This window comes from Odontesthes bonariensis, chromosome 14 (genome assembly GCF_027942865.1).
Source record: "Odontesthes bonariensis isolate fOdoBon6 chromosome 14, fOdoBon6.hap1, whole genome shotgun sequence".
NCBI classification, from domain to species: domain Eukaryota; kingdom Metazoa; phylum Chordata; class Actinopteri; order Atheriniformes; family Atherinopsidae; genus Odontesthes; species Odontesthes bonariensis.
The window spans coordinates 26,206,353-26,229,521 of NC_134519.1; the positions used below are offsets into that span (position 1 = coordinate 26,206,353).

General features: G+C 39.9%; 1 protein-coding gene across 2 annotated transcripts; it reads left to right on the forward strand.

Moving 5' to 3' along the window:
* Positions 1–110: 110 nt before the first annotated feature.
* On the forward strand, positions 111–22,689 carry lyn (LYN proto-oncogene, Src family tyrosine kinase). Of its 2 annotated transcripts, none has more exons than XM_075483777.1 (13): positions 111–248; positions 8,949–9,082; positions 9,639–9,681; positions 11,380–11,485; positions 11,587–11,685; positions 11,789–11,892; positions 12,000–12,149; positions 12,879–13,031; positions 16,842–17,024; positions 19,551–19,627; positions 19,955–20,108; positions 21,250–21,381; positions 21,621–22,689. In XM_075483777.1, exons 2-13 carry the CDS (start codon positions 8,954–8,956, stop codon positions 21,821–21,823), a joined length of 1,533 nt encoding a protein of 510 aa, XP_075339892.1. In that variant the 5' UTR covers positions 111–248; positions 8,949–8,953; the 3' UTR covers positions 21,824–22,689. The 2 variants fall into 2 exon arrangements, with proteins under 2 accessions (XP_075339892.1, XP_075339893.1); XM_075483778.1 differs by having other exon boundaries at positions 8,949–9,022.
* Positions 22,690–23,169: the final 480 nt, after the last annotated feature.

Sequence of the window (23,169 nt, forward strand, 5' to 3'; positions counted from 1 at the left end):
GAGAGAGCTGATGATTATGCAAATAATGGTTTGACAATTGTACCAGGAAGTTTTGGCAAGAAAAAAATCCCCGTCTTGTTACTCCAAGTTCCTCATTCTGGTACAACAGTCTATAACGACCAAGTGACTCACTTGTCAAATGTCTCTGAGTGTGTCAGCACCCTGATAAAAAGCTCCAACAAGATATACGAGGACTACGGGAATTCTACTCGGTGGATTAACTGCAGCAGGAAAACGCACTTAGAGAGGTAAGCACTTGTTAGGTGTGAATGAAATCAGTGAGAGACACGTCACACACACACATACACACTGTTAGAATCAAAACCAATGCAAATAACTGTTAGTTGTTTTTTTTTTTTTAATGGGGGGGTTGGAGGAGGTCAATGTTACAGAGAGAGGTTGAGTTAGTCAATCTTAACATTTTTGTGATACACAGCCTCTGATTGTTTAGGTGAGTCACGCATCTGTCCTCTTTCAGTTGTTTTAGGGTTCATCATTGTGTCAAACTCAGTTTGTCCCCATCTGTCCAAATCCTACATTTAAATCCCACACTCGGTTATCTTCTCTCCTCTGCTTCCTTTTGTTTCCTTACCTCTTACATATTTCATTCGCTGCACTACTAAAGGAGGAAGTTTGTGCATTGGTCACAGTGGGGCACACATGGGGGGGGGGCTCCTAATCCACTTAGACCCTCAGTTTCCGGCTGTTTGCTCGTGGTCAAGTTAAAAATATATAACAGGTGCTGAACCAACACAGCTGTAAACAAGCCTGCAAAAAGGTTTTAAAAAAGCCAAATTAAAGGCAGCTGCACTTGAGTTCACCGACCGGCTCACACAGGAAAGAATTCAGTGTTTTCCTTGGAGGTACCCACTGAGATTTTGAAATGAACTTAGACAGGTAATGCTGTTTTTCAGGTGTTTGCCCCCCCCCCCCCCCCCTTCTTCTATCCAAACAACCAAAATCAGGTTAACCAGGTCCAGTTGTGCAATGTTCCAAAAAGTGCCAATCTGAGGTAGTCCAAGTCTCCAATGTCTCGAACAACTGCTGGCTGTATTACCATGAAATGTCCTGCAAAGTTGGATTATTTAGTTCAAGTTAACACTAAGTCAGCCAAACCAACCTCGAAAAGCTGTGACTAAACTGGGGTAGGCTACATGGTAAATATTACTCCGTTCAAATCATGACAGGAAAAATGCATTACAACTCAACTCAACTTTATTTATAAAGCCCTTTAAAGCAATACTATGTAACATTTCTACCTTAAAATAACAGCTTGAAAAAAATTGTGCGGCTAGAATGAGTTTTAATATTACGATTGGCCTGTCTCCTATGCCCTTCGGGGGTCTGAGTTGGAAAAACTGCGCTATGTAACTTTGCTGGACCGGCCCGGGAGCTGAGCGGAAGTACTTCGACTTGCTTTCTGGCACACCTACCGCAAAAACAAATAGACTCCTCTCACGCTCCCAGGTACATTTGATCACTCTTAACTTCTCGGTCGACATAGCTTGCACCTTCTGACTCCTCGCCAGTTCGTCAACAAACGTGAAACGTGAAAGCGAAAGGGTGTTGTATTTACGACAGTGTAACCGTACATTACCTCCAAGCCTGTAGGGGGAGCTCCATAGTGGGCTTTTTGAGAAGTTACATTGTATTGCTTTAAAACAGCTGTGGCTGAAACAAAGTGCTGTACATGAATAACAACACGAAATATAAGGCATAAAACATAAGAACAATGTATAAACAATAATAATATTAAAACAATAAAAACAATAACAGAAACAGAGTCTCATGCTGGGTTAAAAGCCAGGGAATAAAAATGGGTTTTAAGACGGGTTTTAAAAATGGGCAGTGAAGGGGCTTGTCTTATGTGAAATGGGAGGTCGTTCCACAGTTTAGGACCACCAGCTGAAAAGGCTCTATCTCCTCTGAGCTTCCGTTTGGCCCTCGGTACCTCCTGGAGCAGCTGATCAGCTGGGGCGAGTCCATTTAAAGATTTAAAAACAAATAAAATAATCTTAAAACGGACTCTAAAATGCACAGGCAGCCAGTGGAGGGAGCTAAAATGGGAGTAATGTGCTCCCTCTTACATTACATTTATTTAACAGATGTTTTCATCTGAAGCGGCTGATTACTGAGGAACTCACTGAGGGCAATGTGGGGTTCGGTATCTTACCCAAGGACACTTGGACATGTGAACAGGGAAGCTGGAAATCAACCTTTCAAACTGAGGGACGACCAGTTTACTCCCTGAGTTCTGACCTGTCTGATCTCATGTTGAACCACGTGAGCTTGCTCCTCACTGACCGAAGCTTTCCAGATGTTGTTTATCCTTTGGCTGTATTGTTGCTGAATTTATTCAGGACATAGAAGGCAATTCAGCACAGCAAAGGGTCAACTTGTTTGATTATGTCTCCTTAATTTCCCTTCTGCCTGATTATAATGACTATAAACAGCAACATCAGCAGAGCTGGGACTCAATGGTGGGCGGTGTGTGCTCAGACCTGGAGCTGCACCTTCAGAGCATCTTCAGAGCACCATTTACGTTGGCTGCCCATGATACTCTGCGTGAGCTGAGAAGCAGCGGCATTGGATTAAGATGAATTGCTCCTGACTCATTATTCTACTAATTTGTGCTTTAATACAGAGGCTAAAAGGATAAAGCCATATTATATTGCAAAGTGTAAGCAAAGTTGCAAGCAAGGCTCATGTGCTTTAACTTAGATTTGCAAAAGTAGAGCAATGAAATGAGGAGTTACCCCTAAATGGGCGTTTTACGTGATTCTGTGTTAAAGTGAATTATAGCTCACTTCATGCTCAAACTAACCATCATCATAGTGAGCATGCTGCCACTCCAGTGTGTGAGCCACAAGCCCGTTAAGAGATTCCCTCTCATTTTGTTATGCTGAATCTCTTTGAGAACTTGTTGCAAATAACATTTATTTAACAATAACAATTCATTTGGGATCAGACAATGTGCTACCTTTATGTTTCGTTTTTGAATCTTCGGTATCTATGTTTGGATTTGATCCATCAGCTCAATAAATCATTGAAGGCTTTTCAGTCTCTTCTTATAGCTAACCTCATTCCAGCCTCATGAGCCGACGTAAGTGCTCTTAACACATTTTTCCCCTCTGAGAGAAACAGAAGCTTCACCTGGAAATAGAGTCTGCACTGTCGAGAGCTTTCTTATCACATTTCCTCATGACATGGAGACATTGCCGCTATAAAAGTCACACCCTCCATTCACAAAATGACCTGTTGAAAATATTCTTAGTGCTGAAATTATATACAAGGTGCATGTGGGGGAAGGTTTAGAACTCGGACGGTGACATTAGAATGCAACACTTGCGTCTGTCTTATTTGTCTTTTGAATTACGACACACTGCAGACAATTCAAAGTGCATGCATGTCCATCTGATTATAAACTCAAGCAATGCCATAGAGCTTTTGAGTTGCATGAAAAAGAAACGTTCCTTCACGCCATACTCATCTTTATTTCAGATATCTACTCTGTGGTCTTTTATGTGTTTTTCCTCGCAAGACCACTGTGTAAAACCTGAGATACAACCTCTTTTAGGGTTAGGGTTAGGGTTAGGCTTTTTTTCTTCACTTTCTATTTTTGAAGTTTGGTCAGATGGTTGCATGTGTGCATACTAGGTCATCTGTGCTTGCATACAAAAGTTAAGGCATGTCACCAGCAGTTTGTGGATTTATTGCCCGTTAGTAGACAAGTCAAAAGTCACAATAACAAACTACAAAACAGATAACAGCAGCTTCAAATATTTTATGACTCTGACTGGACAGAAAACACAGTTTGATTCACTTCGTTTTCTAAACACTGATAATGATATATTTTATCTGATGCTATTAGTAGAAACAGCCAAAAAAAACACTTTGAGGTCTTTTCTTTTTCTTAAAACAAATGTTAAAACTGTTTTGCCAAAAGCTCATCAGAGCTTCCAAATCTCCTCCTATTTCATTTCTTATTTCTCAAAATGCATCCATTTTCTTATACATGGGATGCCTTGTACAGGAAATCCGAGTTAAAAATCACTGGGTAACTTTAACCTAATTTTGTTTTGTTTTCCCAATTCAAGAGGCGTGCCAAGCTTCTGAGGTGCAGGTGATACAGTAGACTGGTGTGAAATGTAGAACCTCACACACCTGAGACGGCTAAAGGTTTTTGTTGCATGCCCCGTGTGTTTTTAGGTTTACTTCAATCAAAGCTTTGTCTGATATGTGGTTGTCATAGAGTTTGATAGTGTCTTTGTGGATTTGATATAACTGTGGAGCTAATGGGTAATTAGCCTAACATAGCTTTAACAACTGATGACATGTATTCAATTCAATTCAATTCAATTCAATTCAATTCAATTCAAAAATACTTTATTTATCCCAGAGGGAAATTAAATGTTGGAGTTATTATAGATGCTGATGGCTGTGGGCAGGAAAGATTTCCTGTAGCGGTCCGTTTTGCATCCAAACTGAAGAAGCCTTTGACTGAAGAGACTCTGTTTTCCGATAACAGTCTCATGGAGAGGATGTTCAGGGTTGTCCATAATTCTCTTGATTTTATGCAAAATCCTTCTTTGCATTATTGTCTCCAGAGGTTCCACAGTCATCCCCAGAACAGAACCAGCCTTCTTTATCAGGTTGTTGAGTCTTTTTAGGTCCCTGGTTCTGATGCTGCTGCCCCAACAGATGATGCAAGAGGAAATGACGCTCTCAACAACAGACTTGTAGAATATCTGCAATATCTTGTTGCAAACCTTGAAGGACCTTAGCTTCCTCAAGAAGTACAGTCTGCTCTGTCCTTTCTTGTAGATGGCTTCACTGTTGTGTCTCCAGTCCAGTCTGTTGTCCACATGAACACCAAGGTATTTATATTCCTCAACCAGCTCCACTTCTTCTCCTATGATGGAAACAGGGTTTGATCTGACCCTGTTTCTCCTGAAATCTACAATCATCTCCTTTGTTTTGTTAACATTCAAGATGAGATGATTGTTCCCACACCATGCCACAAAGCGGTCCACCAGCTCTCTGTACTCAGCTTCTTGTCCATCTCTGATACACCCGACAACTGCAGAGTCATCTGAATATTTCTGTAGATGACAGGAGTCTGACTTGTACTGGAAGTCTGAAGTGTACAGAGTGAAAAGGAATGGTGAGAGTACAGTCCCCTGTGGTGCTCCTGTGCTGCTGATCACCTGGTTAGACACACAATTCTTCAGTCTGACAAACTGTGGTCTGTTTGTCAGGTAGTCATTAATCCAGGTGATTGTTGAGGCCTCCACCTGAGTCTTCTGGAGTTTCAGACTAAGCAGATCAGGCTGGATTGTGTTAAATGCACTGGAGAAATCAAAGAACATGATCCTCACAGTGCTGCCTGCTTTGTCCAGATGACAGTGGGTTTGTTGAAGCAGGTGTATGATAGCGTCTTCAACTCCAACTCCATGGCGATAAGCAAACTGCAGGGGGTCCTGATATGTGCTGGTTTGCTTACACAGGTGGGTCAACAGGAGTCTCTCCAGGACCTTCATGATGTGGGATGTCAGGGCAACAGGTCTGTAGTCATTGATGTTTGAAGGGTGAGTTTTCTTTGGTACCGGAACCAGACAGGATGTCTTCCACAACAGTGGTACCCTCTCTTGGGTCAAGCTAAGGTTGAAAAGGTGTTGCAGAATCCCACAGAGCTGCTCTGCACAGGCCTTCAGGACTCGGGGGCTGACACCATCTGGACCTGCAGCCTTGTTCCGGTTAAGTCTCTCCAACTGCCTCTTCACCTGACTTCTAGAAACAGAAAAGTGGGAGGGGGAGGCAAAGGGGACAGCAGCATCTCCTGATTGGGTTGAAGACAAACTAGTGGAAGCAGAAGAATCCATGACTGAGGTGGAGATGTTACAGGAAAGCTGTGGGTCAGAGGAGGGTGGGATGTCTCTTTGGCTGGGAACAGGAGGGGAGGATGGTGAGCTTGTTCCTGAACTGAACCTGTTGAAGAATGTGTTCAGTTAATTTGCTCTGTCCAGACTTCCATCCATCCGATCCTCCCTCTGTTTGAGGCCTGTGATCTTCTTCATTCCTGACCACACATCTCTGATATTGTTCCTCTGCAGTTTACTCTCAAGCTTCTTTCTATACACCTCCTTGCTCTCTCTGATCTTGACTTTGAGCTGCTTCTGTATACTCCTCAGTAACTCCCTGTCTCGCTCCCTAAAGGCTCTTTTTTTCTTGTTCAATAGTTCCTTTAGCTCACTGGTGATCCAGGGTTTGTTATTAGGGAAGCATCTCACTGTTCTGGTGGGGATGGTGTTGTCCACACAGAAGTTTATATAGTCAGTCACATACTTAGTCATGGCATTAATGTCCTCTCCATGCGGCTTACAAAGAGAAATCCAATCGGTTGCATCAAAACAACCCTGTAAGGCTTCTTCAGCTTCCTGTGACCACTTTCTAACAGTCCTTTTTGTGACAGGTAGTCTCTGGACAAGGGGTTTATATGCTGAACAGAGAAAAACAAGGTTGTGATCTGATTTACCCAGGGGAGGTCTTGATTTGGAAATGTATGACATTTGTGTAAAACAAATCCAATGTCTTGTTTTCTCTGGTAGAGCAGCTGACAAACTGTTGAAAAGTTGGCAGTGTAGCAGAGAGTGAGGCATGATTAAAATCACCAGATATTGCCACAAAAGAATCGGGGTGTTGTGTCTGTATCTTAGCAACAACGGAACTGATGACATCACATGCAGTGTCGGCAACAGCTGAGGGTGGAATGTAAACAGCCACCAAAACAACACTGGTGAACTCTCTTGGCAAATAATATGGACGAAAACTTACTGCCAATAGTTCAATGTCAGGACTGCAGAGACGACTCTTCACAGTAACATGTCCTGGGTGACACCATCTGTTGTTGACAAGCACTGCCAATCCACCCCCTTTCCTTTTCCTGCTACTCTTTAAATCTCGATCTGCTCGTACAGTCAGGAAGCCCGGCAGAGAGACGCTGGAGTCGGGGATATGATCCTGCAGCCATGTCTCAGTAAAACACATAATGCTACATTCCCGATATTCTTGCTGAGTCCTTGTCAAGGCTAGAAGTTCATCCAACTTGTTAGCTAACGATCTTACATTGCCCATGACGACGGATGGCAGAGATGGTTTGAACTTCTTCTTTCTTTCTCTCCTCTTTGCTCCTGCTCTGCATCCACGACGCCTCCTTTTCAATTCCAGTGGGATTTCTGGCTTCAGTTGTCGAATTATTTCTGCTTTTCCAATGTTAATCAGCTGCTCCCTGTTGTAAACCACCCTGTTGCTATGGTTATGCATCATAACAAAAGAGCAAAATATACAAAAGTATTGGGAAAAATCAATCCAGCTGCACAGCATCCAAGGCAGGAAGGAACAGTTGTCCAAAAAATGCAATTTCTTCCAAGAAAAAACAGGAATGAAATTTAGAAAAAAGAAAAAATCTCAATGTGAGGTACAGAGCTACTCCAACAAGCTGCCACCCTCAGCGGCGCATTCTAGAAACATCAAGCCAGACGCTTGATACGCTCAAAATTTCACTTTTACACCTTTTACATCAAAGCACTCAAAATCACACCTGTATTTAAACTGTTTGCATTAAAGTAACAGTCTAAGTATCAGTCAAACAGTTTAAAGATTAACATTATAGGTTGTCATCAGTCCAAAAAAGAGGTTCATAATATTCAAATTTGCCGGGTACTAACAAAAATTGATATCTTCCTGAAGGCCAATAAGAATATTTTACAAAATGTGAAATTACTACAGTTTTGTAATATATCCTAACTGGTCCTTCAAATCCCTAATCATCTTTTTCAGATGTTCTGAGAGGGGATGGGGGTCTGAAACATTTGCTCCTGCTTTAACATAAACTCATAACACTAAATAGCATAGCATGTCTGGCTTTTGCATGTCTTTTTATGCCATTAAAATGACTCGCCAAATGGTTGGCTTTGGGTAAACGGCATGCAAACTAAACAAAGGGGGTAATACTGACGCATTACTTGCGATCAGTCTGCCTGACTTCTTGCAGAGATTATCCAATAAGCAATCTAGTAGAAAGTGAAAATACATATTTGCTGTGGATATGGCAGCAAATACGCTGTGGTATTCACAGCAAGCGAGTACACTGAAGTTGAAAAAGGCTGCAGCTGATGCCATGTAGATTTTTCTCCACTTTCTCGATGATTCCCAGGATATATCCAGATGCATGTGGTATTTATGGCAACACAACAACAGTCATCAGGGAACCTCATTCACCAGGAATTGTCTGGTTTTCATGTCCGAAAATAACTTAAGCAACCACGACTGCAACCGATTCTCAAGCCTTGAGGTAGCATAAAAATAAAGAGGAACTGTATTTCCCGAGCCACTAGTGGATAAAGCAGATGATGGACTTTTACTAATACATTTTCTAAATACAATATATTCAACATATTGAAATCTGAAACAGCTTAATACAGCCCATACCCATCTTAATTTTCAACTGTAAATATGTATGTATTTGTAATCATGTTAGACGATAAAAATCATATATACCACATGTGCTAACACAGGTATGAGCTATTCTTACCAGTACTTACGCCATGTTTTGACTACATTACTACATGTGATTTGGATCCAATGATGATTGGGCATTTCCTGTTAGATTCACTGCAGACTATGATTTATACAGCGCTACATGTAGATCTGACAACAGGCAGAGTCTAAGGCAAAAGTATTCAGCATATTATTGCTGCTAGCTTTTTGTTACAATACAGTACTGTATACATTAAATATAGCGATGTCACTACTAGCCTGTTTGTGTTATTTTTACATGCAAGAACTGAAAGGTCACAGGTGTTTGGTGTCAAACATTTTGTTTCAGCAGCTGTTGATGTGCAACCGTGTACTCTAGCCTTCCTTTTTTCTCTCACTTCCTCATGCAGGCAGGATGGGCTGTATGAAGTCCACGCTGAACGATGGTATGAGCAGTGGTGGGGACAAAACCATCCAGCAGACTGTACGTACCGACCAAACGCACTATGTCAGAGACCCCACCTCCAATACAAAAAACAACATAGTAAGTAGCCAGACAACTGGGCAAAGCAAAAGCAGAATTTCATGTGGCTGATTTTAGCCCAAACTGAAAACTAAAGAAAAACCATGGGGATAGCGATCAGGCATTTCATGGCTTTTAACATGTCCTGTGAATTAGAAAATATGACAAATAGAATGTGAAAATAGAAACTGCCCATAATCATGGCAGAAATATCATCCATCCATCCATTGTCTATGCCGGCTTAATCCAGTTCAGGGACTGTAGCCTCTCCCAGCTGTCACTGGGCGAGAGGCAGGGTACACCCTGGACAGGATACGTTTTCACTGTACTTGAACCTTAGTGTCTTTTTTTACTGTGCATGAAAAAAAACACTCGTACTCGAGTAACCCTTTTACGTATTCTCTCCTACTGGTTTACAGGAAAGTGACTCAGATATTCCTTCCTTAAATGATGATGTCTGTCAGAATTGAATGAGCAGACTGTGAAAGTGTGGAGCCTGAACTAATAAGTTTGTCGAAATAATGGATGAAACGCGGGTAGAGATACCATCTAACACATGTTTTGTTTGCCTTTGCAGAATAATTTCCTGTTACCTGGTCAAGTTTTCCAAAAGATGGAGGGTATTTCACTTTTCTTTCTTTTCTTGAGTGCATTTTACTTCCCCTTCCTTTATCTAGGAAAGGGATCTCATAACAAAGAAACAATAGTTATGATACTTGAAGAAACTAAAGTCTGAAGCTTACTTGCTATTGGTCATAAGCTATACATCATGAGCTATGCTGGCTGAGTCAATAATAATATGCAGTAGCTAAACTGATCAGTTTTTATTCTTGAGACTAAATTAAAAAAGGTGCAATATGTACAGTACATAGTCAATAGTTACTTTCCATTCCAGTTATAAAGTACCACCTTCATGTGACTCCAGGATAGAGATCAAAACACATTTCTTGTTTTGGGTGGTTTTGTCGCTAAAGTCAAGTCGAACTTGATGTGGCTGTAAAATTCAATGCTTGCCAAACTTAGTGTCTATATTGCAGAGTTCTAGTTAGAGCAAAATTCTTTCTTTGTGTTAATCATCCTAGCTGCACTTGCAAAATCAACTAATTAAGCTAACTAATAGATTTGACTATATTGAAGATTTTCTTATTACAGTTTTAGTATTTATTTTGATAGCTGTTTTCAGAAATGGTGGCATTACGTCATTAGTTCCATCGTGAAGTGAGTTGTTTTAAATTTTTTTTACCAGTGTTCGTCAGAATGTGTAACCAGCTTTTACTTTTTCCATATACGTAAGTATTGCTAGTATTGCTATCGAATAAAATCACGTGATGAAGCAATCCTTATACACAGATACCACTATTCAGGGAGATCAATCTTGCATTCTCGATGCCAACAGGTGGTTCCTTCTTATACATTCACACAAAACTTTAACAGCACTCACTCAATAACTTACTGATATAACCAGCTGACGTAAAAAAAAAAAAGCCCACCACAGAAACAGAAATTTGGACAAAAATTATGCTAGGTTGCCCAAATTATTACTAAAGGAGAGAACATGCACTAAATACTCTAAGAGCTCGCACTAGCACACTCAGCATACCAAGCTTTCACTAGCACTTCATAAACAGATATAGAAAAATATTGAACAAGCACTTTTATTCTTAAATGATACCATTTCCTTCCCCCGTATGTTTAGACACAGTACTGACACGCTTTTGTTGGTACAAGCTCCTCAATAGTCATGAATTTAACGGGTCAGGTTGTTGAAACACTGTACTGAAGATATGAGTACTGAAGTAAAGTGACGGACAGCTTTGAAGTAATAGACAAGTCTAAATCATTCTTTTGCAATTCCTTCATCACATTTGAGTTTAATGAGCCCTGGGCTTCACTATCGTTCAGTTCCTTGTTTTTTTTTTTACATTTTTAGAGGTCAGCTTCAGTTACTATTGTAGATATGGACAATGTTTCACCAGTGTTTACAAGTGTGGTTTTGTTGATGGCAGATTCCTACTATGCATTTGATGCTACACTCAAAAACAAATGGAGAAATCAACATTTCCAGCTTCCTACTTCAAGACAATGCAAAATGAGAAAACAAAAATTTCTACAAAAAGATAACTGCTGATGAGCAAAAAGTTTTGCTGCCAGTGTGGCATCATTTTTAGTCACTATTTAGGGTTTGTTCATCAACTTTTCAATACATTTTCAATATAAAATAACATGTATCAAGTTTGATGGTGATAACTGAGCATTTCAATGATTTACCTTGTCACAAAGTATTGGACATGTCAACATTTTTCTGTTTCCTGTCTCAGAGCAAAAAGGGGTCGGTAAAATCATGATCAGCCTTTATCCATATGAAGCCACGCATTCTGATGACTTAGGCTTCAAAAAGGGAGAAAAGATGAAAGTCTTGGAAGAGTAAGTGATGGATATTTATTATAGAATGATTGAACTGCAGAAAATGTGTGTCATCCTCTACAGTGTTTAAAGCTTTGAAATGCATTGATGTCCATTCGCAGACATGGCGAATGGTGGAAAGCAAGGTCTCTGACAACCAACAAAGAAGGATTCATCCCATCCAATTATGTTGCCCAAGCTGACACCATGGAAACAGAGGAGTGCGTGACTGCATCCTAATAAATGATTGTGTTACTCAAAGTATACTGATGAATAACACTAATCAAGGGGAATTATTCTAAGAGTATTTCCATTTAATTACAGGTGGTTTTTTAAGGATATCACCAGGAAGGATGCAGAGAGGCAGCTGTTGGCACCAGCAAACAAACCAGGCTCTTATCTTATCAGGGAAAGTGAAACATCGAAAGGTACAGCATTCCTAACATTATCCACACTCAATATAAGGACTTCAGATGTGCCTAATTTAACCATTTGGGAGCATCAATCAGTCAATTTTACTCTGACTTCTTCACAGGCAGTTACTCACTGTCAATCAGAGACATGAATGTCCAAGGAATGGATTCAGTAAAACATTATAAAATCAGGAAGCTGGATAACGGTGGCTTCTACATTTCTCCCAAAATCTCCTTTCAGGACATCGGCAGCATGATCAAACACTATCATGGTGAGTATGGCTCTGGAATTTTAAAAGAAAGGCCACCAGACAGTAGCACAGAGCTACCTTGGTTTCACTTTTACGATGAATGTGATCTCATTTGTTTATGCTATACAAAAACACAACAAGGTTTTTGTTTTACTGAGAGTCGCAGTATTTTTTTTGTAAACTGCAGCCAGACAGGTCGCTGTACAGAGATGTTTCTGCAATGAAGAGATTTCTTAAAGAAACAAGCCAGCTGTTTCCAGCTGCATCTAGTTTCATGTTAAGGGAAACTTCCACTCAACAGTTTGAGTCAGTGTTCTCCTTTGAAATGATTTTATAATCATCCCCAGGGGATTGTAAAAATTGCAGAGATTAACCTAAACGATCTCTCTGTATGGAACCAGAGTCCTTTGCAAGGCCCGTTCGATCCTGACGGATCAGAGCCACCCTTTGGCTCATGAGTTCCTGCTGCTTCTGTCAGGGCGGAGCTTGCCAAAATGCAGGACTAATAGACACAAACGTTCTCTCGTCCCTGCTGCCACTGCTCTGCTAAATAAATAGCTGTACTTTGTTTTTATTCATCATTGTCCCTTTTGTTTTGCTTTGTCTTTGTTGTTTTTGCACGATTGTTGCAACAACTGAATGACTGCTTGCTGCAGACCAAATTACCCCACGGGGATAATAAAGATACCTTGAACCTTGAAAGAATATTGAACCCTGAAATGAAGAAATTTTCTCTGTAAACTGTATTAGGCAAAGCGGATGGCCTGTGTCGGAAACTCGATCGTCCGTGTGTAAAGCCCAAAGCTCAGAAGCCATGGGATAAAGATGCTTGGGAGATTTCCAAAGAGTCTATCAAGATGGTGAAGAAGCTTGGAGCAGGACAGTTTGGAGAAGTCTGGATGGGTGAGTAATGAATACAATATGTAATGCTGGCTAGAAACAGAATCTTATGTCCAAAACCTAAACATCCGTAATCCCCTGTGGGATATATGGAGGCTTTAGAGTGTGTGGCACCTGGACTTTGGCAGAGCATTCCTTGTATCCTGTGTGTTGCCGGGTGGGGCCCTTGATCTAGGTTAATTTCAGTTTCCCTGCAGATGTCTGATTAAATCTGAATCATGAAAGGTCATCACCTGCATCTCTTTACCCTGTTCTGGTCATTCCTGAGCAGCTTTTGTGATGTGATTGGGCACATTGATCTGCTGGTGCCATTCTTGGTCTGTATTCATTTTTAGGTGTATGGAGTGAGTCAATGTAGCATCCAGCATCCAAAGGCTCATGGTTTCTTAGCACAATATTGCACTGTAAAAAAGGAATTTTCACCACGCCAGTCAGTCACTTAAATGTTGTGGCTGATTGTTGCTGTTAGGTCTCATATAAGTCTTATATGAGTCCTGTCTCAAAGAGTCTGTGGCATTTTATTATCAGTAAATAATTGGCAGATGTCTGTTGACAAATGTGATATCAAAGGATACAAAAATCCTAAAGTAAACTGATAAATACATAAGAATTTACTCACTAGGGTAAAATGTAAATAATTGGCGGGTGATAAGCAAGCCAAAAAATAAATAAATCAGTGAAATTTTGCATGTAAAGTTGGGGCTTCCACACAATTAACAAATTATTGTTCAAATTATTATTCAAATCTTATTCAAATTAATTTGTGATAGCACATTTTAGTATCCTACCAACAGTAGTGATTTGGGATAGAGATGTGTGTGCCTCATTGTGCTTAGTTCAGATCCTTCTGCTTATTTACTATAAATTCAGAGCTGCAGAAGTAAATACTGTGGGGAAGTTCCATTTCCCTGTAAACATAACCAACACTGCTTCCTCCTCTAGCTAATCATGAGCTGTTTCACACCTTCTAGAACAGCCTTATCTTGAAAAAAAAAGCTTAACTGTGCCCATGTCTCCTGCTGGGTATACAGGATCCCATTCATGTGTAGATCAGTGTTATTTTACAGAGGATTGAATCTGAAGGGTGATTTGCATTGGAAATTTGAAAAGGGTTGATAACACATAGTACATGCATGAGGTTGTGTTCGCATTGCAGGCATGATGTATCTCAGCACAGTGTGGGCGCAGAAAACCAATAGGCAGTTCTGATTTTAAAATCTGATATGTGCTTCTAGATCAGATATATATAGATCTGATACATGGTTATACAACATGAGTAGTGACGCTTCTCGCTTCGAATGGATTTCGCGTGGCTTTTTGCAAATATGCTGGGCCTGCAGCATGAGTACAGCGTAACTAGCAATAGTGGCTAAAACAGCCAAAGCTGGCCATCTAGCTTTTATTGTGCTTTGCAATTTTTTTTTAAAATAAAGTTGGACAAATAGTTGGCATGTTCTAGAGTTAAAGTAATACTATGTAACATTTCTACCTTAAAATAACAGTTTGAAAAAAATTGTGCGGCTAGAATGAGTTTTAATATTACGATTGGCCTGTCTCCTGTGCACTTCGGGGGTCTGAGTTGGAAAAACTGCGCTATGTAACTTTGCTGGACCGGCCCGGGAGCTGAGCGGAAGTACTTCGACTTGCTTTCTGGCACACCTACCGCAAAAACAAATAGACCCCTCTCACGCTCCCAGGTATAAGGCTAAGCTAGCGCAACATTGTCAGTACGATCATCATGGCAGAGGCACCGAAGAAACAGAAGAAGACGTTGACTGATGAAGCAAGGAAGAGAAAGAGATTTACGACAGTGTCTTAACCGTACATTACCTCCAAGCCTGTAGGGGGAGCTCCATAATGGGCTTTTTGAGAAGTTACATAGTATTGCTTTAAATGTCATACACAAGTTGGCTACGATACCTTAGACTTAAGAATTCATAGTGTGTTTCAATCTACTCTCCAAAGGGATCTAACAAAAATGATGTTTTCTGTTATTGTTGATCCAAAAGACTTTAGTTATCTCCAGCACATGTGCGCTGTTCCAGGGCGCAGTTTCGAACACAAGTCAATTGCAAGACACTTGTGGTTATGTGGTTACGATGTGAATCAGAACTGGACAACATGGCCAGTAATGTTAAACGTAGCTTATGATGTCTGTGAAGGGCTTACAAAGAAACATTTCAGATTCTTATGAAGAAACAACTTGTAGGGCATTGTTTTTTAGCAAGTCTGTGTTCCCCATTGGCATAGTACCACAACACATACTGAAGTTCTTTAACACATAAAGGAAGTATAGTAAGTGACAACAGTGAAAGGGCTATTTGAGATTTGTTATCTCTGAGTGGGTTAAGCAGGGGAAGTTTGGGTGATGGTTCCAGATAGGAGGTGTATCGTGAAAGACCAGTGTAGTTATGCTTTTCTTTCATTTTGATAAGAGTCTGAGGAGAAAAACATGCATAGAAAACTGTTGATTGATTTAAAAAAAAAAATCATATTAGAGGATTTGAGTGAGGATTGAGGCATGGTGAAACATTTGGATGCTTTGCACAATATGAGGAAGGGTCCAAAACTTCCTACAAGTCACTTAAAGCTGCCTCAGGATGTTTCCTTAGTCCTGTCTTCATCGTACATTATCCAGCAAGTTTACGAGCATGTAACATCTATGACACATCCAAACTTCTTCTTTGTTTTCTTTAAAATATGAGTGGTAGACTTGACAGTTTAATTATAGCCTGATTCGAAGTTGAACAAAAGGACCAACTTGAACTTGCCAACAGTAATATTTAATTTGAAGGCCGAAGAAAGTTCTTAAATCTGTATATCTGCTCTGCTGAAGTTATTTGAAGCTTTGCTAAGCTGCTTTGAGTAATCAGTGATTTCACTGGGATATAAAGGCTCTCCATAACTCAGTGCAGCCCTTCAATCTAATTATTCAAAATTAGTTGAACCTTGTTTGTCACGTTCAACAAAGCACAACAAATTGAATTCTAATTGTCTGTTTATGACAAGTTAATAAATGTATCATGTGAGAATGGTGTCATCAACATTGCCCCAGCATTAGCAATTTTTTTAATTGATTATTAACACTAATACTAATACTTAAGGCTGTGCTTACCCTTGGCGCACATGCACAGGTGTCGTCACTGATGCTGATAATGTCACATTATACTCCCAGTCATAAAATGCACCTGCACTCAGCCCAGAAAATGACTGCCACATTTCTAATACGGGAAAATGTTTCAAAATGAGAGGGATGATACAATTTGTCATTTTTTAGAATATTATATTAAATCTGGGAGTAAACATGCCACACTGAGAGTGTAGCAGTGTTTTGGACAAACGAGCTAATCTTGTCAGTTAAAGTCAAACAAAGGTGAACTTGCACCTGAGTCAGCAAAACATTGCACGGAAAGAGGAAGTTTACTGGCACACTGGCTCCAACAGAATTTGTAGGAAAATGAAGCCACCACAAGTGTAGGCGCTTACAGACTGCTCGATTGGCCCACCTGCAGCTCTTATTTTGTACATATTTGGGTGGAAGAGCTTGCACCGTTTTGCCTTGTGAAGTTTTGTAACCGAACATCCAACATGGCTTCAGTTCATTGATTCTACACTTTAACAGGGTTTACAGGTCAAAAAGAAAATTCAATCTAAAATTGTTGCATAACACTTCTGTTCTACTGAAGCAAGCTTTCCAAACTAAAAAAGAGCCTAATGAGAGCCCTTCATGCAAGCAAAACTCTCTGCTGTGATCCATATGTATACTAATGTTCTCCATCTCCTGTGCCACGTCTTCACTTTCTGCACCTTCAGCGTACTACAACAATGCAACCAAAGTAGCGGTGAAAACCCTCAAGCCTGGCACCATGACAGTTGAAGCCTTCATGGAGGAGGCCAATGTCATGAAGACGCTGCAGCACGACAGGCTGGTGCGGCTCTACGCTGTCGTGACCAAGATAGAACCCATCTACATCATCACTGAATATATGGCAAATGGTAACTACAGTGTTTATTCAATATTGTTTTGATCAGGGAGAGATCTTTAATTTACACAGCAAGATGGAGGGCAACATCAATTCAATTCAATTAAATTCATTTCTATTTATATAGCGCCAAATACAACAAATGTCATCTCAAGGCACTTAGATAATAAAGTCCAATTCAAGCCAATTGGAATTCAATTAATTGCAATCATAATTATTCATAAAATAATCCAATTCGTTCATATAGAGCCAATTCAAAAACAATTTCCTAGCTAAGGAAACCAACAGATTGCACCGAAACTTTTTTCTTTTTCAATCTCACGTCCTGAGCGTGCCTGAGGCGACTGTGGAGAGAAACGACTCCCTTTTAACAGGAAGAAACCTCTGGCAGAACCAGACTCAGGAAGGGTGGCCATCCGCCTCGACCAGCTGGGGTTTGAGAAGACAGAAAGGAGGGGGTGGGGTGCGGCACTGTAACACCATTCAAAGGATATCTGTTGGAACAGGGAAACACGAGTTAATGATCACAATAATGTCACATATACATAAAGAGAGTAAAGTGAGGAAAGATGTGACAGATCAGGCCCCCCAGCAGTCTAGGCCTATAGCAGCCTAACTATGGGATGTTTCAGGATCACCTTGTCATCAGCATTGTCTATAGGGCTACAAACCGATCCTTACACATACAGTCAAGTAAAAATTAATAAACATCCTCGCTCTTAAAGTCAGATAAGTACAACAACGAAAGAAACAAATAGGTACATACTGCATTATATATCATTACCTATTTAACAAAACAAAGCCAAAATGCAGGAGGTTGCCAGGAGCTGCATCTTCTCTCTAAGAAAAAATAGAAGAAAAGAAAAGTGACTTCTGGAACAATGTCACAATGCACAGTACCGTATTTGGAGAAAACCAAACCACAGTATATCTGCACAAACTCTTCATAACAACTGTGAAGCATGGTGGTGTAAGGATGGTGATTTGGGCTTTTTTTTGCAGCCAAAGGACCTGGGCACCTTGCGGTCATTAAGTCACCATGAACTCCTTTGTTACCAAAGTATTCTAGAGGCAAATGTGAGGCCATCTGTCTGACAGCTAAAGCTCAGTTGAAACTGGGTCAAGCAACAGGATAGTGATTGAAAGCACTGAAGAAAATCTTCAGAATGCCTGATAAAGAAAAGAAACAGAAGAATCAAGGTTTAGACGTCAACCTGATTAAAATATTTTGCCAGGACATAACGAGAGATGTGCATAAACAAATGCCTGCAGACTTCAATGAACTGAAGCAACACTGGAAAGAAGGTTGATCTAAAATCCCTTCACAATGTGAGAGACTTATGTGATACAACAACAAAAAAAATACTTCAGAATATTACTGCTAAAGGTGTTTCTACAAACTGTTGAATCATGTGGTGTACTTAGTTTTTAGTGGTGCAATAAATAGTGACAGTCCATCTCATCTCATCTTTTTAAAACGCCAATTCCAAAAATGTTGTGACATCGTGTAAAATTCAAATAGTTTTATTAACAATAGAACATAGGAAAGCATGTCAAAGATTGAAACAGGAATTTTACTATCATATGACAAAAATGAGCTCATCCAGAATTTTTTTGGCAACATGTCTCAACAAAGTTTGGTCAGGGGCAACAAAAAATAAATGGTGCTAAAAAAGAAAAGCTAGAGGAACATATTGCAACTAAGTAAGTTGATTGGCAACAAGTCAGTGACATTATTGGGTATAAAAAGAGCACCTAAGAGATGCAAAGTCTCTAAGAAATAAAGGTAGACAGGTTTATCAATCTGCAAAACAAAACTGCCCTCAAATTGTGCCGCAAAATAGAATTGACATAGCATTGCAAAGATTTCGAAGAATTGGTCATCAACAGAACATATTATCATCTAAAGATCCAGAGAACCTTGACGTACAAGGGACATGACTAAAGATTGGTATTGGATTCCCGTGATCTTCGGGCCCTCAGGCTGTACTGCATTAAAAACAGGCATGATTCTGTCACTGAAATCACTGCATGGGCACTTCCAGAAATCCCTGCCTATGAACCCAGTTAGCTGCGCCATTAACAAATGTAGGTTAAAGCTCCAAAATGTCAAGCTGAAACCATAAGAGATCGTGACCCAGAAACACCACTGTCTTCTCTAAACTAACGTAAAATGGCCATAGGCCAAGCGAAAAACTGATCCGTGGTCAGATCAATCAAAATGTTATATTCTTTTTGGAAATCATGGACCCCACCTCCCCCTGACTAAAATGGAGAAGAGCCATCCAGCTTGTTATCGGCGCTCCGTTTTCATTTACATTTTACACAGTATCCGAACATTTATGGACTCAAGATAAAACCTTAGAACTGAAAAAGAGTTTAGTTTCTTTTTACGGTGACTGTATTTCACAAAATAAAGACACTGTATACTAGGATGAGAGCTAACAGATACATATAGAAGTGAAAATGCAATACACCAGCGCATGCAGGCTCACAGATACAAACAGTGATGCCTTTTTATATTCTGTCTCGTCTTCAGGGAGCCTGCTAGACTTTTTAAAGGGTGACACAGGATGCAAACAACTACTACCCAAGCTCATTGATTTCTCAGCACAGGTAGGGTTTTTTTTTTGGTTAATATTCACAGCATGCTTCCTGTATGTGACCTTATTCTCTCTCCTCATTGTTGTTCCCACATCATGCAACACCACTGTCCAAAATGTAGCAGTTTCATAATAAAGGGTCAAAAGCCGTGAAATACTACAGTTTCTGAGCTAAAAAAATTATCTGACTCTACTACACTTTGGACACATTTTCTTGTGAGACTCGTCTGCATGAATGCTGCATTCTGCCTATAACCCTTGAAGAATAAGTGTTATGATGATGTCAATACAGGTAATAATTACTTATTTTTTCTTGAAATGTCTTCCTGTTCCATTTCAGATAGCAGAGGGAATGGCATACATAGAAAAGGAGAATTATATTCACAGAGACCTGAGGGCGGCTAATGTCCTTGTGTCTGAAAGTCTGCTGTGCAAGATAGCTGATTTTGGATTGGCCAGAGTCATAGAGGATGATGAGTATTCCGCCAGAGAGGGTAAATGTTGCGTGTGTGTGTTGTAATATCAGTCTGTATCCATTTTGTATCCATATTGTGTTGTGTAAGCATTTTCTCATCACACAGAGGAGCCACTTCCCAAGACACACTGAAATTGAAAAAAAAAATCAAATCCTTTGAGAGCTTGAACCTCTCCGAACAGGTCGTTTTGCTGCAAAACAAGCTGGACACTTATAGTTTCATTTTGTGGTTGCTCCACTCTTTCTGACTCATATGATGTGTGTTAATACCACTGAGGCCAGCGCCTTTTTCGGCCCTAAACCCCAACACAAGTCACATTTCCCTTTTTTTTATCGCAGGCGATCGCTGTGGTTTTGCACAAGAAAAGAAAAAGTGAGAAAAGTCCCAAAACGTTATGCTTTTTAAGGACAAAAACCTTTTTTGCAGATTTCCTTGATCAAGTGGTAAGACATAGATCAGCACAAAGGTTCAAAGAGCACTCCAGTTCCATTTGCTCTAAAAACCCAGGGACTGTGAATAAGAGTGGAAGAAATTTCCACTTCTTTCAAACTATGATTCAGTGCAGCCAAACCGTGCCTCTAAGCAAAATGGGCCTTGATCGGAGGGGTGACTAAGAACCCAAAGGCCATTCCACAGAGCTTCAGCAGTACAGAGACAAATGAACCTGCCAGAAGGATGAATGCCTGGAGTTCAGCACTCTGAGTAAAACACACATAACACCCTGACTGAAGTTTGCCAAATGATATTTGTAAGACTGACCTCTCAGGGTGACCACATAGCTCAGTAATGAGGGCACATAGCAACACAGATGTATTGATTCAAGATCTACATTTTTTTTGTCAGTTTTAGATATTTAATGGCTGACTTTAGACTATTTAGAATTAAATCCACACATAAATAAAGCACATAAATTCTCTCTGAAGCATCCATATCTATATCTGCATCATAAATGAAACTTGTCTAGTCACTGATCTGGAACTAGGAGTCACTGAAACTACAGTTATAGGAATGTAAAAATAAACATAAGGGCATAGATAGAACGGAAAACTTGTGTGGGCATGTGTGGGGGGGAAATCCTTAATGACATGGATTTATTTAAATCTCAGTATCCGCCATAGATTTTTTCTAATGGCATATATACATGTGTGCACCACCTCAGGGGCCAAATTTCCCATAAAGTGGACCGCTCCAGAGGCCATTAACTATGGCATCTTCACCATCAAATCAGACATGTGGTCCTTCGGAGTCCTGCTCTACGAGATTATCACCTTCGGAAAAATCCCCTACCCAGGTAAACGTGAAGTGGACTGTGTGTGTCACCATGGTGTGGCATATTAACACCATTGTAAGCTAAACCTTTGATCACATTGACTGTTGTAATGAAATGATGTCCCGAGCATTTACCTGATGCTTACTGCCCTCTAGTGGTTAATCTTACTTCCTTTGATGCCACTTTTCAGCGCCATACACCCTCTCAATCGTCCTCCAGAGGTTCTCTCAACATTCACTCTGTGTCTGCATTGTCTCTAGGTATGACTAAAGGAGAGGTGATCTCCTCAGTGCAGCGGGGCTACAGGATGCCCCGGCCTGACAACTGTCCCCAGGAGCTGTACGACATCATGATGTCCTGCTGGAAGAACAAACCCGAGGACAGACCCACCTTTGACTACATGCAGAACACCCTGGGTGACTTCTACACTGCCACAGAGGGACAGTACCAGCAGCAGCCATGAGGAGACCAAGCCATAAAGACTTTTCACACATAAGGACATTTCACATTCACTCAACATTATGTTTAAAACTATATGTCACATTGTAAAGTACGCTGCACTTTCATTTAATTTGTTGACAAAAAACTCTTTGCAGGTTGCAGGATATACTTTACAGTGAACCAATGAAAGTGCCATCTATGGCGATGAAAACGTATGTTTAAGCATATTCTGAAGCACATAAAGAGCAGTTGTGTATAATGGTGGTCTGTTTCGAGCACTTTTGTACATAAAGAAACTGTCAAAATGCTATTTTTCTTTTATCTTTTCATAGTAGAGCCTTGTAAATAGGCTTTTCAATATATGGGGCAAATGGACTATTTGTTCAATTTCATTGTTAGAGTGACTGAACAAAGAGCAGACATTATGCAAAGAGTTTGCAAGCAAAGGAGACAATATAAGGTCAAATATTTGGTGGAAATACAAATTCCTGTCTTGGTGTTTTCTTGAATCACTGAATTTGTTTGCATGTATGTACACACAAAACCTAATGTTTTTCAACTGGAGATATCATATATTCTACCTTTACCTGCTGTTGAATGTTTTTCCACAGAAAAGGAAAATGATGCTTATCAAAAATACAGTATATACACAAGCTTTTCATTACATTCTTTTACATTTCAGGTCGAACTATTCAACCTCTGCTCCAACAATAAGACTTTTGGGTTAAATTCTGCCATTTTAAGTGACTGTAACCTTCCGTTTCATCAGCCAGTGAGGGTTTAATCATCTCTATGCCCACTTCATGTTGAAGTGCTGTACATAGCTCATGTTTGTTTGGTGAATATATAAGCTTTTTTTTTCCTTGATCATTTCAAATATTGACTTTGTTTGAGCAATAAAATCTTTTATCTATAGAAACTTGGATTGAGTTTGACAGTGATTGCTGAAAATTAAATACAATCTTATCAATTGAAGGTATTTATCAGAATGGTATAATATTAGTGTATGGGCTATATGGAAACAGATTGTCTTTAATGGAATTATTATTGATATCAGGTGTTTTAATGAGAATAGGCAAATTTAGTATGAACTAAAATTGCATGCAGTGAATTGTATTCTTTGGACATCGATTGTTTTTTAATCATTTTCAGTCTTGTTGATTATCAGAGGAATGTGGGTTTGATTTTTTTTTGTTTGGGAGTGGCTCAAGGGATGAACCAGTGTTGTGTCTACACATAACACACAACTTAGCAAAGAACCAATTTGAAATTCTTTAAAAGTTTAGCTCCATGTTTATATCTAGTCACTTTGTTACAAGCAGCCTACCATGGAGACTTTTTTTTGACATGCATACAATAGTATTTAAA

Coding starts and splice junctions, on each gene's coding strand:
- lyn (XM_075483777.1), top strand. CDS start 8,954: ATGGGCTGTATGAAGTCCACGCTGAACGATGGTATGAGCAGTGGTGGG. Junction 9,682..11,379: donor AGTTTTCCAAAAGATGGAGG/GTATTTCACTTT, acceptor TTCCTGTCTCAG/AGCAAAAAGGGGTCGGTAAA. Junction 11,686..11,788: donor GACACCATGGAAACAGAGGA/GTGCGTGACTGC, acceptor ATTTAATTACAG/GTGGTTTTTTAAGGATATCA.